This window comes from Hyla sarda, chromosome 5, assembly GCF_029499605.1.
Source record: "Hyla sarda isolate aHylSar1 chromosome 5, aHylSar1.hap1, whole genome shotgun sequence".
In the NCBI taxonomy this organism is placed as follows: Eukaryota; Metazoa; Chordata; class Amphibia; order Anura; family Hylidae; genus Hyla; species Hyla sarda.
Genome location: NC_079193.1, coordinates 32,943,453 through 32,956,453, shown reverse-complemented (window position 1 = coordinate 32,956,453; position 13,001 = coordinate 32,943,453). Strand labels below are relative to the sequence as shown.

The 13,001-nt window shown below is 45.4% G+C and overlaps 1 protein-coding gene across 4 annotated transcripts in view; it reads right to left on the bottom strand.

The window, feature by feature from the left end:
* Positions 1-13,001, bottom strand: part of STAM (signal transducing adaptor molecule) — a 222,722-nt gene that overhangs the window by 198,389 nt on the left and 11,332 nt on the right. For all 4 annotated transcript variants that reach the window (XM_056519191.1, XM_056519188.1, XM_056519190.1 and 1 more), the window contains exons 3-6: positions 8,447-8,522; positions 6,348-6,443; positions 4,019-4,165; positions 3,085-3,175 (exon numbers count right to left, since the gene is read on the bottom strand). In XM_056519191.1, the coding sequence (XP_056375166.1) occupies positions 3,085-3,175; positions 4,019-4,165; positions 6,348-6,443; positions 8,447-8,522 (410 nt within the window). The remainder of the gene's footprint in view (positions 1-3,084; positions 3,176-4,018; positions 4,166-6,347; positions 6,444-8,446; positions 8,523-13,001) is intronic.

Sequence of the window (13,001 nt, the reverse complement as noted above, 5' to 3'; positions counted from 1 at the left end):
GTATAAAAGATCCAATGACACCCCGAGACACTCTTTGGAACTTCACCTGGAAAATGAGTCAACTGACTGTAACCGCAGGAGCAGAAAGAATGGGGAAGGTGACCTGGCAGAGTTGAAAACCATGCAGATCGAGTCTGGTTATCTGACATAGGGACCATGGCCACAACAGTTGCAGTAGACAGAATCCCACACTGAAAGTGGATTACCATCCTTCAGCCTAGAGAGTGGCAGGCAAGTAGGGAGCAACCTGGTAAAGGAGTGAACCCCGCAAACCAGTATGTGGTATATTGTTTGGCGAGACTCACTCGAAACTACAACTTGGCAGTGGATAAACTGAACTACCGTCCACGGCGTGGGAAGTGTATGGTAGTGGACCAGACATAGTAGTAGTAGTACGACCGAACTATCGAGCGACCTGGCGGTGTAAGAAACCCAGCAGACGAGAGTCTGACTAACTGGCCTCAGTTCAGAGTACCGGCAGGGACCCTCAACCAGAGTCCTTACACCAGCAGAGAGGTATGGGATATCTGACCAAGCCCGCGGCAGCCCAGAGATGGGAGACTGACAGCGATGGAGACCATGCAAACAGTCTGGCTGAAGAAAGTGCACTTCTAGGCGCTGGATAAAAGGGGACAGCCAGATAGGCAATCACTGTGCCCCACTGCCGCATGTGGGACTGAGGGGAGGCCTAGGAGCCCTAGATCGTATCCCTGCCACCTTGGGAGATCGGGGGAGGCTAAGGAGCCACGGAATGCATCCCTGTACCCCATCTAGGGTCCATAGGACACGTCTACGTACACCTCCACAGCAGTGGGGTACTGGAACTCCAGCCTCAGATACATCAGGCGGCTGAGGAGACCACAGTCTGGCTTACTGGTATGGGTCCATATTATCCATCGGGTCACTCCTTCGGACACCACGCACCGCAGTGGGGAACCGGAACTCCAGCCGCAGATGCATCAGCTGTGTGATGAGTGGCAGGCAGTGGAAGAAACCAAGCAGACCACTGTCTGACTTACTGGTATGGGTCTATAGTAGACAACGGGTCACTCCGTCAGACACCTTGCATCAGCAGTGGGGTACCGGAGTGCCAACTGCGGACACGGCAGCTGAGAGGTAACTGACAGGCGAAACTACTGCCTGGGATATAGACATCAGGATCAATCCATGACCACGCAGGGACACTTCCACGGAGACCTTGCATTAGATGGGGGGAGGGGGCGGGAATCCAGAGCCCTAGCCACGGATGCAGCAGCTTGTAGAGGAGGGAATCATATTGTATGACATGCCAGAACACCCCCATGATGGGTGACCGGCAGACCTGACAGTGTCTTTCGCATACGCTAGGAATGCAGAAAAAAAGAAATAAATAAATAAAACTCTTGCACCCAACCAGTGTCTTGCCTCAGTAGGGAGGGACTGGAATTCAGCAGTGGGCATGACATGGCATGGCACTCAGTAGTAGCCACTGAGTATGTCCCCAACAGTTTCCAAGGGATCGGGAATCCCTGGCAGTAACCCACCACGTCGGTGTGAGAACCCTGTAGAAAATAGATACGCCAGATGCATACATCAACTGACAATGTAAATAGTCTAAGGCCGGCCACCGTACAGGGTGACTGAAGGAATAAAGCGGCCCCCGATTCAAGCCCTTGAAAAGGGACCCTGCAGATATTAAACTGATAAAAACAGATGTGACAGGCCAAAGCTGTAATAGCACACAATCTGCGGCCATTACAGGAAGGGTGCTGAGGAACTGGGTGAAAGACGCGCCCAGTTCCTCCCCCACCGGGGAAGCACCCGGCCGCATGGGGAGCACTGAGGGCAGTCAACCACGTGGGACCGGAGACCCGCTGCCTGCGGCTGTAGGTCTCCGGTCAGCTCATAAAGAACGCAGCCAGGACACTGTGCCTGGCCACAAAGGATAGGAGTGAGAATGTTACCGGAGACCCTCTGCCTACAGCTTTAAGTCTCCGGTCAGCCTGTAAGAATGCGGTCAGGACATTGCACCTGGCCGCAGCAGATAGGAGTAAGCGGGCTGGTGGGCCCGCACTGAGAACGCTGTCAGTCGGGTGGGACCAGAGACCCGCAGCCTGCGGGAACACGGCCAGGACACTGTGCCTGGCCGCACAGGGTAGTAAGCGGGCAGATAACGCCCCCACTAGGGAAGCGGACGGCCGCACGGGACCGGAGACCCGCTGCCCCAGAGACAAACTGGGGCAGCAGCATAGTCTCTCCAGCCAGTAGGAAGATAACGTGGCCAGGGCACTGTGCCCAGATGCATGGCCCGAAGAGGTGGAAGGGAAGAATCACTGGATTGTCCCCTCCAGAATGGTGCCAAAGGCCAAAAGGGGGCCAGCCCAGGACAGCCACGCGTAATGGCGGCTGAGGAGCTGGGCACATGAGAGGAAGGGGACCCCTGGAGGAGCAAGAGGGAGGGAGAGGGGGGGGGGGGGTTGTAGTACATACTCACCCACAGCTCCATCTTCTTATACTCACCCTGAAGACTTCCACCAGCTTATGGTATGCATCATACCAGGCTTAGATAGCGGAGCGAGCAGGGGCAAGTGGGGTACCCGGACTTAGGGTACAACCTCCAGGCGCTGGCCGTTGTCGATAAGGGGTTGACGGCCCAAACTCTTATGTCCTGTAGCCCCTTTGTCGCATATGGGGGGGGGCAGGAACAGGTAGCGCCATGCTCCTGAACCCCCAACTAAAAAAAGCGAGACAAAAGGGAGATAAAAACCTAACTAAACAGCCCTTACTAGAATATAATAAAGACCAGGTCTGGGGAGCTCCCAGACATGTGTCTTGCCTCCTACTGACACTAGCTAAAAATTCCAGTGGGCGGGTATATCCTGCCAGGGAGGAGCTGACTTTTCCCTAGTGTCAGCGCCTCCTAGTGGCAAGAGCATATACCCCATCAGTAAGGTGTCCCCCAATGAAGAGCGACCGAGAAAGAAGAGTTTCCTTCATCCTCATCCTGGACAACTTCTAAATATTTATTATCTGCTACATACAAAAAAGAAACCATATTCTGATGTAATACGCCATTGTATGACCTCAATCAAAGATTTCACCTGCCTTTAGCAAGATCTTCCTCCTCCTTCTTGGTAGCTACAGTACCGGGGTCTTTAGTCACCAGGGCAGGGGACGCTTTAGCTTGTTCTGCTGCCTGTAAAAAACATGGCAGATGTTGGTAACACCGCACGGCCAATTTGTCTTCCTGTAATATGACCTTATATCCTCCTATCACCACCTGAGCAAAGTCTCAGAAGCTCTATGGAGAGGGAAACATTGGCAGTTCACGATGGTGTTTAGAGGGGTACGCCACTGGAAATTTTATTTTTATTTATTTATTTTTTTAAATCAACTGGTGCCAGAAAGTTAAACACATTTGTAAATTACTTCTATTAAAAACTCTTAATCCTTCCAGTACTTATCAGCTGCTGTATACTACAAAGGAAGTTCTTTTCTTCTTTTCTGTCTGACCACAGTGCTCAAGAACTGTCCAGAGCAGGAGAAAATCCCCATAGCAAACCTATGCTACTCTGTACAGTTCCTGACAGGGACAGAGGTGTCAGCAGAGAGCAATGTGGACAAGACAAAAAAGAAATTTAAAAAAAACAAAGAATTTCCTCTGTAGTATGCAGCTGCTAATAAGTACTGGAAGAGTAAAGATTTTTTAATAGAAGGAATTTACAAAATCTGTTTAACTTTCTGGCACCAGTTAATTTAAGAAAAAAAGAAATAAAGCTTTCCACCGAAGTACCCCTTTAAGTGTTGTCCAAACAGTGCCTCCAGCTGTTGCAAAACTACAACTCGCAGCATGCCCGGACAGCCAAAGGCTGTCCGGGCATACTAAGAGTTGTAGTTTTGCAACAGCTGGAGACACTGTTTAGAAAAGACAGCTTTACATATCTACATGGCAATTTTGGTAATTCGGTACAATTGTTTACCGGACCTTTCAATCTTATTTTATTATATTTTTATTATTTTATTATAATGTCAAATATACCTGAGACCCAACAGCCGGGAAGGTCACTCCTTGCTCTTTCAAATTCTTTATCATTGCTGAGATGAGGCTAAGTTGTGGGTCGTTCTTGAATTCGTCGGCCCATTCAACCATCAGTGCTTTTAACTTTTCACAGACTTTTGGGTGCCCCTGTAATAAATAAAATAAAATAAAAAAGTTAAAATCTGCATTTTGACTCTCAGTTGATTTCAGTAATTAACTATAAAAAAAATAAAAATAAAATAAAATTACATTCTATACTTTACGTGTTCGTGTAAACCCTATCTGGGACATTTATGACCCATCCACAGAATACACCATAAATGTCACTTTAAAAAGGGATGTGGCATCTGTAAAAAGAAGCGGCGCTTAAGGAGTCTCAAGTTTTTAGCTCAAACTAAGCCAACTAATAGGTGGTGCAGACAGACTAGTCAGTCTAATACTATGATAAAGGGGAATTGCAGGAAAAAAAATAATAATTTATATCAACTGGCTCCATAAAGTTAAACAGATTTGTAAATTACTTCTATTAAAAAATCTTAATCCTTCCAATAATCATCAGCTGCTGAAGTTGAGTTGTTCTTTTCTGTCTGGCAACAGTGCTCTCTGCTGACATCTCTGCTTGTCTCGGGAACTGCACAGAGTAGAAGAGGTTTGCTATGGGGATTTGCTTCTAAACTGGACAGTTCCCGAGACAGGTGTCACCAGAGAGCAGTTAGACAGAAAAGAACAACTCAACTTCAGCAGCTCATAAGTACTGAAAGGATTAAGATTTTTTAAATAGAAGTAATTTACAAATCTGTTTAACTTTCTGGAGAAGAGAGGAGATAGATAGATTAGAGATAGATAGATTAGAGATAGATAAGAGATAGATAAGAGATAGATAAGAGATAGATAAGAGATAGATAAGAGATAGATAAGAGATAGATAAGAGATAGATAAGAGATAGATAAGAGATAGATAAGAGATAGATAAGAGATAGATAAGAGATAGATAAGAGATAGATAAGAGATAGATAAGAGATAGATAAGAGATAGATAAGAGATAGATAAGAGATAGATAAGAGATAGATAAGAGATAGATAAGAGATAGATAAGAGATAGATAAGAGATAGATAAGAGATAGATAATAGATAGATAATAGATAGATAATAGATAGATAATAGATAGATGGATGATAGATAGATGATATATATAAAGTTTTCCTGGATAACCCCTTTAAAAGGTGTATTCCGGCTTTATACATTTTATCCCCTATCCAAAGGATAGGGGATAAGATGTACGATTCAAGGTACAGCCGTTGGGGAACCCTGCAATCTCTGCGCAGCCTCCAGCATTCTGTGCTGGGTGCTCCCTCCGAGATGGGGATGCAACGTCACACCACACCCCCTCCATTCATGTCTATGGGAGGGGGCATGACGACCGTCACGCCCCCTCCCATAGACATGAATGGAGGGGGTGTGGCGTGATGTCATAAACACAGAAGCTCCAAGCTTCCATGTTCCGGCCGCAGCCGGCCAGGAGATCACGGGGGGGGGGGGGAAGTTACCCAGCAGCAGGATCCCCGTGATCAGACATCTTATCCTCTATCTTTTGGATAGGGGATAAGATGTTTTTCGGCGGAGTACCCCTTTAAGTAAACGCCTCTTAAAAGAGGTTAAAGGGCCAGAAAAATGCTTCTTTCTTGCAAAAGCAGAATCACTTCCGTGCACAGATAGTGTCTGGTATTGCAGCTCAGCTTGAGTAGGTGTAGTGCTGTAGTTTTTATGAGTGGCGTCACAGGGGGCGTGCCCGCGATGTAATGTCCGCGCCCCGCACAGAATTCCGGGTGCTGCACCGAGATCGCGGGGGTTCCCAGCGGCGGGACCTTTGCATTCATACATCTTATCCCCTATCCGTTGAATAGGGGATAGGATGTACAAAGCCGGAATACCCCTTTAATGGGAGTTGCAGAAACAACGTAGACAGCGTAGTCCTGACAAGTAGTCATATATGCAGAATATTAGTCCTGAGGATGTCCTGAGCAGTCCTAGAGTTTAAATATAAGTGCTCTGAACAGGGAAACAAAATTACCCCAATTCTTGTGATGGTGGTCCTAGCATCCTAGCAGTCAGTCCCCACTGATCAGACACCTAGCACCTATTCTGTTAATAGCGGATAAATTGAAAACCCCTTTAAGTTGAAGCATATAGCTCATGTGGATCACCAGACACGTTTCCATCTTCCGTTATGTAGACTTTGTTTACGCAGACGCAATACACGATATGCGCACAGTGTAACCGGATGAACAAATACACAAGTGTAGAGATAAGTGATGACAAGGACAGACTCACCTTATTTAACACACTGCTGACCTCACTGGCGAAGTCTCTTGAACAAACTTCTAGGTGAAATATCTTCCCACAGTTTGATACACAAGCTCCAAGCAGCTGAAATCCCCCCCAAAAAAGGACAAAACTATTAGAATTACAACTTAAAGTACATAAACCATTCCTTATATCATATCTGCCTTGCATTGAAAGGACAACCCCCATCATCATGCTGGTAACCAGGGTTACGTGACGCCGGGGAACAATCAGGACTTTTTAATGTCAGAAATCTGCGATGCTGTTAATTAATCCCTCTCTGAATGTTTAGTGCAGTTCAGTGCCTGTCAACATTACTTTAAAAGAACCTCCAACATCTTTTTATTTATAGGGTTTTTTCCCCAACTCCACAGGATAAAGATAACTATCTGATCATGGGGGGGGTCGACTAATAAGGGCCCCCATAACCTCTTGAACAGGAGGGGCCAGTGCTCCAATCATTCTCTATGGGGCCAGGGAAACAGAACACTGTACTTTGGCAGCTCCCATAGAAAATGAATCACTGTGTTTATTATCCCCCCCCCCCCCCACACACACACACTGTGACATCGATATGCTTATTATGCCCCCCCACACTGTGACATCACTGCATTTATTACCCCCCCCCCACACTGTGACATCACTGTGTTTATTATCCACCCCCCACACTGTGACATCACTGTGTTTATTATCCACCCCCCACACTGTGACATCACTGTGTTTATTATCTCACACACACTATGACATCACTGTGTTTATTATCCACCCCCCCACACTGTGACATCACTGTGTATTATCCACCCCCCCACACTGTGACATCACTGTGTTTATTATCCACCCCCCCACACTGTGACATCAATGTGTTTATTATCCACCCCCCACACTGTGACATCACTGTGTTTATTATCTCACACACACTATGACATCACTGTGTTTATTATCCACCCCCCCACACTGTGACATCACTGTGTTTATTATCCACCCCCCCCCCACACTGTGACATCACTGTGTTTATTATCCACCCCCCCCCCACACTGTGACATCACTGTGTTTATTATCCACCCCCCCCCCCACACTGTGACATCACTGTGTTTATTATCCACCCCCCCACACTGTGACATCACTGTGTATTATCCACCCCCCCACACTGTGACATCACTGTGTTTATTATCCACCCCCCCACACTGTGACATCACTGTGTATTATCCACCCCCCCACACTGTGACATCACTGTGTTTATTATCCACCCCCCACACTGTGACATCACTGTGTTTATTATCCCTGTTCTATGACAACACTGTTTTAATATCCACCCCACACTGACACTTTGCGTTTATTATCCTCCACACTGTGACATCACTGTATTTATTATCCCCCCACACTGTGACATCATGGGGGTCCCGCCACTGGGTACCCCCGTGATTTTGGTTGCTGCACCCCAGACATCCGGTACATGGGGAAAACTTCGATGGCGATGCGGGGCGGAGGCTCGTGACATCACGGTCACACCCCATTCATTACATCACACCCACGCCCCCTCGATGCAAGTCTATGGCATGATGGATGAGCGGGATGTGACTGTGACATCACAAACCTCAGGCATTGCACCCAATGCTCTAAATGAATGCCGGGTGCAGCAGGAAGATCACGGGGGTTCCCACCAGTGGGACCCCCGTGATAAGACATCTTATCCCCTATCCTTTGCATAGGGGGATAAGAAGTCTAAGGGCGGAGTACCCCTTTAAAAGGTGGAATATCTCAAGTTGCACTAACAACCTGGGCCCCCCTCCCCCAAGGCTGCCCAAAGGTTTCTCTGCCACCAGATACCAAGCTATAAATTGTGTATAATTTTGCCATCACCATTACCTCCAGTACAGGCAATATCCTAGGGTCACGGTCGTCTTTTTCGGCATTTGTTACTAGAATCAGTACAGATTAATTTCAGTTCTATTCTCTTTATCCCTATACAGATGATATAAACCCATCAGGGTGACCAGCCTCCACCTCACACACTCCATTTCCCTTCTTCCATTACGCACGGGCGGCTAATGGAGTAAGATTGCAGCCGGCTGTTGTTGGACACTTACCGTAAGAGCTTGCATGGCCACATGGGGGTCTTTATGGTTTACTCTCTTCATAATGGAGCGCAGACAGTCTTTGGGCCTGAAAAAGAACATTTATTTCAGTCTCGACATTATATTGAAGTTTTTTTTCTCCCAAATACGTTTTTAAGGATAAGGATCATCTTTGTCTGTATTTATGCCCAGATTAGGCTTCGTGTTCTGAGCATTTTCTTATCTGTAGTTCTTCCTTTTGTCCCAAATACTTTATTACCATGATAAAGCTGGATTTTATTGGCTGTGCATTGATTTTAGACTCCAATGTATATATGATTATATGAAAAACACCTGTGCAACATTTGGAATTCTATCAAAGTGGGTTTTTTTTAACATTGAAGTCTATGGAAAACCGATGAGCCTTTAAAGGGGTTCTCCACCATGAGGTGATTTTAGTACATACCTGGCAGACAGTAATGGACATGCTTAGGAAGGATCTGCGCTTGTCTTGGGCTAAATGGCTATGCTGTGAGATTACCATAATACTGTGGCTAGCTTTCTGTGAACCTGTATTTCCTGTTTTCTTGTTTGCCTACAAATCCCATGATACCATTTTCCTCCTTCCCACACATCAGTTACCCCACCCATTGAAACTAAATGAGCTGCAGACCTGTGGTCTTCAATCAGGGTGCCTACAGCTGTTGCATTAGTTGCAGATTGATCCCTCCACCCATTGAAGCAGACAGGCTCCCTGTTATCAGCTGACTAGTGATGTCAGGTCTCGACCACATTGCAAGCTGGGAAAAATTCTGAGACAACAGTCATTTTGTATGCTGCTAAATATAAATATTAGGGTGAAAATCACAGAAGAATGGTGAGAGAACCGTCACACATTGGTACAGACAATATATTATGAACTACACTAACTTTACAGCCCCTGTAGTATAGTCAAATAAAAAAAAAATTCCAAGAATACCCCTTTAATGTTCGTTTGCATGCGTTTTTTCAATCCGTTTTTACTTCTGAGCATGCTCTGAACAATAATGGATCCAAACAGATAACATCCGTTTGCATCCGTTATTGTCTGTGTTTTTTTTTTTTTTTTATCTGTTTTTATTTTTGACGGAGAAGAATGGGACAAGTCTAGAAGACTGTATGAATGCAGCAAAGAGCTGTCTCCTGACCTTCACAACCGTATTGTTACAAAACATATACAATGGCGTTTGTTACTGGCAAATTTCTAAGATTCTGAATTAGGGATCGACCGATATCGATTTTTTAGGGCAGATACCGATAATCTGTGGAGGTTAAGGCAGATAGCCGTTAATTTATACAAAAATTCTCGTATAAAGCAGCACCTCCCAGTATCCAGATGGTTGGGTGCAAGCCCTTGAAACCTGGGTGCTCCGGTCCTCTTTGAATATAAATGGATATAGGCAGCACACCAAAATAGGTGAAAAAAATCAAGATATACAGATATTCCTGTATAAATTATCAGCTATTTCTCTTCCCCCCCCCCCCCCCCCTGAAGCTGCTGCAGGTCATTGACGCCAGAGACCGCAGCCGCCACTTGCTTCTCTCCCCCTGCCTTATAATACCCCCTGTCCTGTGCCCCTCATATATAATGCCCCATGTCCTGTGCCCCTCACATATAATGCCCCCTGAGGGTGTAAAACAGGGGGCATTATATGTGAGGGGCACAGGACATGGGGCATTATATATGAGGGGCACAGGACATGGGGCATTATATATGAGGGGGGCATTGTATGTGAGGAACACAGGACATGGGGCATTATATTTGGGGATCACAGGACAGGGGGTATTATGTATGAGGGGCACATGACGGGGGGGGGGGGGGATTATATGTGGGTGCACATGACAGCCCACCCCTGTCATGTGCCCAAATAATGCCCCCTGACTTATAATACCCCTGTCCTGTGCCCCTCACATATAATGCCCCATGCCCTGCCCCCTCAGGGGGCATTTTATGTGAGGGGCACAGGACATTGGGCATTATGCACAGGAGAGATGGTATTATGAGTCAGGGGGGCATTATATGGGCACATGACAGGGGGGGGGCTGTCATGTGCCCCCACATATTATCCCCCCTGTCCTGTGTTCCTCACATATAATACCCCCCTGATATGTGCCCCTCACTTATATTTGCCCCCCCCCCCTCACTTCTAATTTGCCCATCCGTCCATACAGATGTTATCACGCCGGCCTGCCGTGGATGGCGTCCCCGCGGCTCTCACTCCCACTGCAAGAATGAATTAGCGTGAGAAAGGTGAGGGAGTGGAGGAGCGGGACAGCTGACAGCTCCCTCTCCACCATGCTGTCAGCTGTCAGGCAATTGCTCCGCACGGCAAAACAAGACGTGCGCACGAATCCCGGGACTTCAGTCCCGGCCTGAAGTTCAGGGCCGGGACTGAAGTCCGGCGATTCGTGCGCACGCCTTGTTTTGCGCATTATCGGCAGGTTAGAAGCCGATACAGATAACGGAAAAAAATGTGAATATCGGCCGTGCCGATAATCGGTCGATCCCTATTCTGAATGTTCCAGTGATAACTGTTGGGGCCATAATACGGAAGTGGAAAGATGATCATTTCACATGAATTTGCCCCCACCAGGTTGCTTCTCGCAAGATGTCTGATACAGGAAAGAGAAGAATGATCAGAAGAGTTGTCCAAGAGCCAAGGGACACGTGTGAAGAGATTCAAAAAGACCTGGTACTGCTGTCTAAAAGAAATGGCATTTAGGGAGTAAATGGTGGACATGTTCAATTCTTATTTCATTTGCTCTATCAGCAAACTATATGCATGTAACGCCTTCTCTCTGTTCAGTCTGCACATATGGATATACGAATAAAAGGTCCAGGATGGAAAACCCCCTTTAAAAAGGGGTATTCCAGTTTTTTTATTATTATTTTTTTTTTTATTTGACTATGCTACATATGGTACATATGCTACAGGGGCTGTAAAGTTAGTGTAGTTCATAATATAGTGTCTGTACCTGTGTGTGACGGTTTTCTCACAATTCTTCTGTGATTTTCACCCCAATATTTATTTTTACCAGCATACAAAATGACTGTTTTCTCAGATTTTTCCCAGCTTGCAATGCGGCCGAGACCTGACATCACTAGTCAGCTGATAACAGGGAGCCTGTCTGCTTCAATGGGTGGAGGGATCAATCTGCAACTAATGCAACAGCTGTAGGCACCCTGATTGAAAACCACAGGTCTTTTTAATGGATGCTGATCATTTATGTTTCAATGGGTGGGGTGGCAGAAAATGGAATTTTGGGATTTTGTAGGCAAAGAATAAAACTGAAACAGGAAATACTAGTTCACAAAAAGCTAGCCACAGTGTAATGGTAATCTCACCAGCATAGCCATTTAGCCCCAAGACAAGCGCAGATCCTTCCTAAGCATGTCCATTACTGTCTGCCAGGTATGTACTAAAATCGCCTTATGGTGGAGAACCCCTTTAACCCCTTAAGGACCAGGCTATTTTACACCTTAAGGACCAGAGCGTTTTTTGCAATTCTGACCACTATCACTTTAAACATTAATAACTCTGGAATGCTTTTATTTATCATTCTGATTCTGAGATTGTTTTTTCGTGACATATTCTACTTTAACATAGTGGTAAAATTTTGTGGTAACTTGCATCCTTTCTTGGTGAAAAATCCCCAAATTTGATGAAAAAAAAATGAAAATTTAGCATTTTTCTAACTTTGAAGCTCTCTGCTTGTAAGGAAAATGGATATTCAAAATAAAACATTTTTGGGTTCACATATACAATATGTCTACTTTATGTTTGCATCATAAAATTTATGAGTTTTTACTTTTGGAAGACACCAGAGGGCTTCAAAGTTCAGCAGCAATTTTGAAATTTTTCATGGACCAGTTCAGGTTTGAAGTGGATTTGAAGGGTCTTCATATTAGAAATACCCAATAAATGACCCCATTATAAAAACTACACCCCACAAAGTATTCAAAATGACATTCAGTAAGTGTATTAACCCTTTAGGTGTTTCACTGGAATAGCAGCAAAGTGAAGGAGAAAATTCAAAATCTTCATTTTTTACACTCGCATGTTCTTGTAGACCCAATTTTTGTAAGGGGTAAAAGGAGAAAATTTATACTTATATTTGTATATATGTCTATGTTAATTGTTCAGCGGGCGCAGTAGAGGGCTCAGAAGGGAAGGAGCGACAAATGGTTTTTGGGGGGCATGTCACCTTTAAGAAGCCCCTATGGTGCCAGGACAGCAAAAAAAAAGAAAAAAAAAAAAAAAAAACACACATGGCATACCATTTTGGAAACTAGACCCCTCAGGGAACGTAACAAGGGGTAAAGTGAACCTTAATACCCCACAGGTGATTCACGACTTTTGTATATGTAAAATTTTTACCTAAAATGCTTGGGAAAATTTTTTTACATTTTTAAAAAGGGTAATCACAGAAAATACCCCCAAAAAATTTGAAGCCCAATTTCTCCCGATTCAGAAAACACCCCATATGGGGGTGAAAAGTGCTCTGCTAGCGCACTACAGGTCTCAGAACAGAAGGAGTCACATTTGGT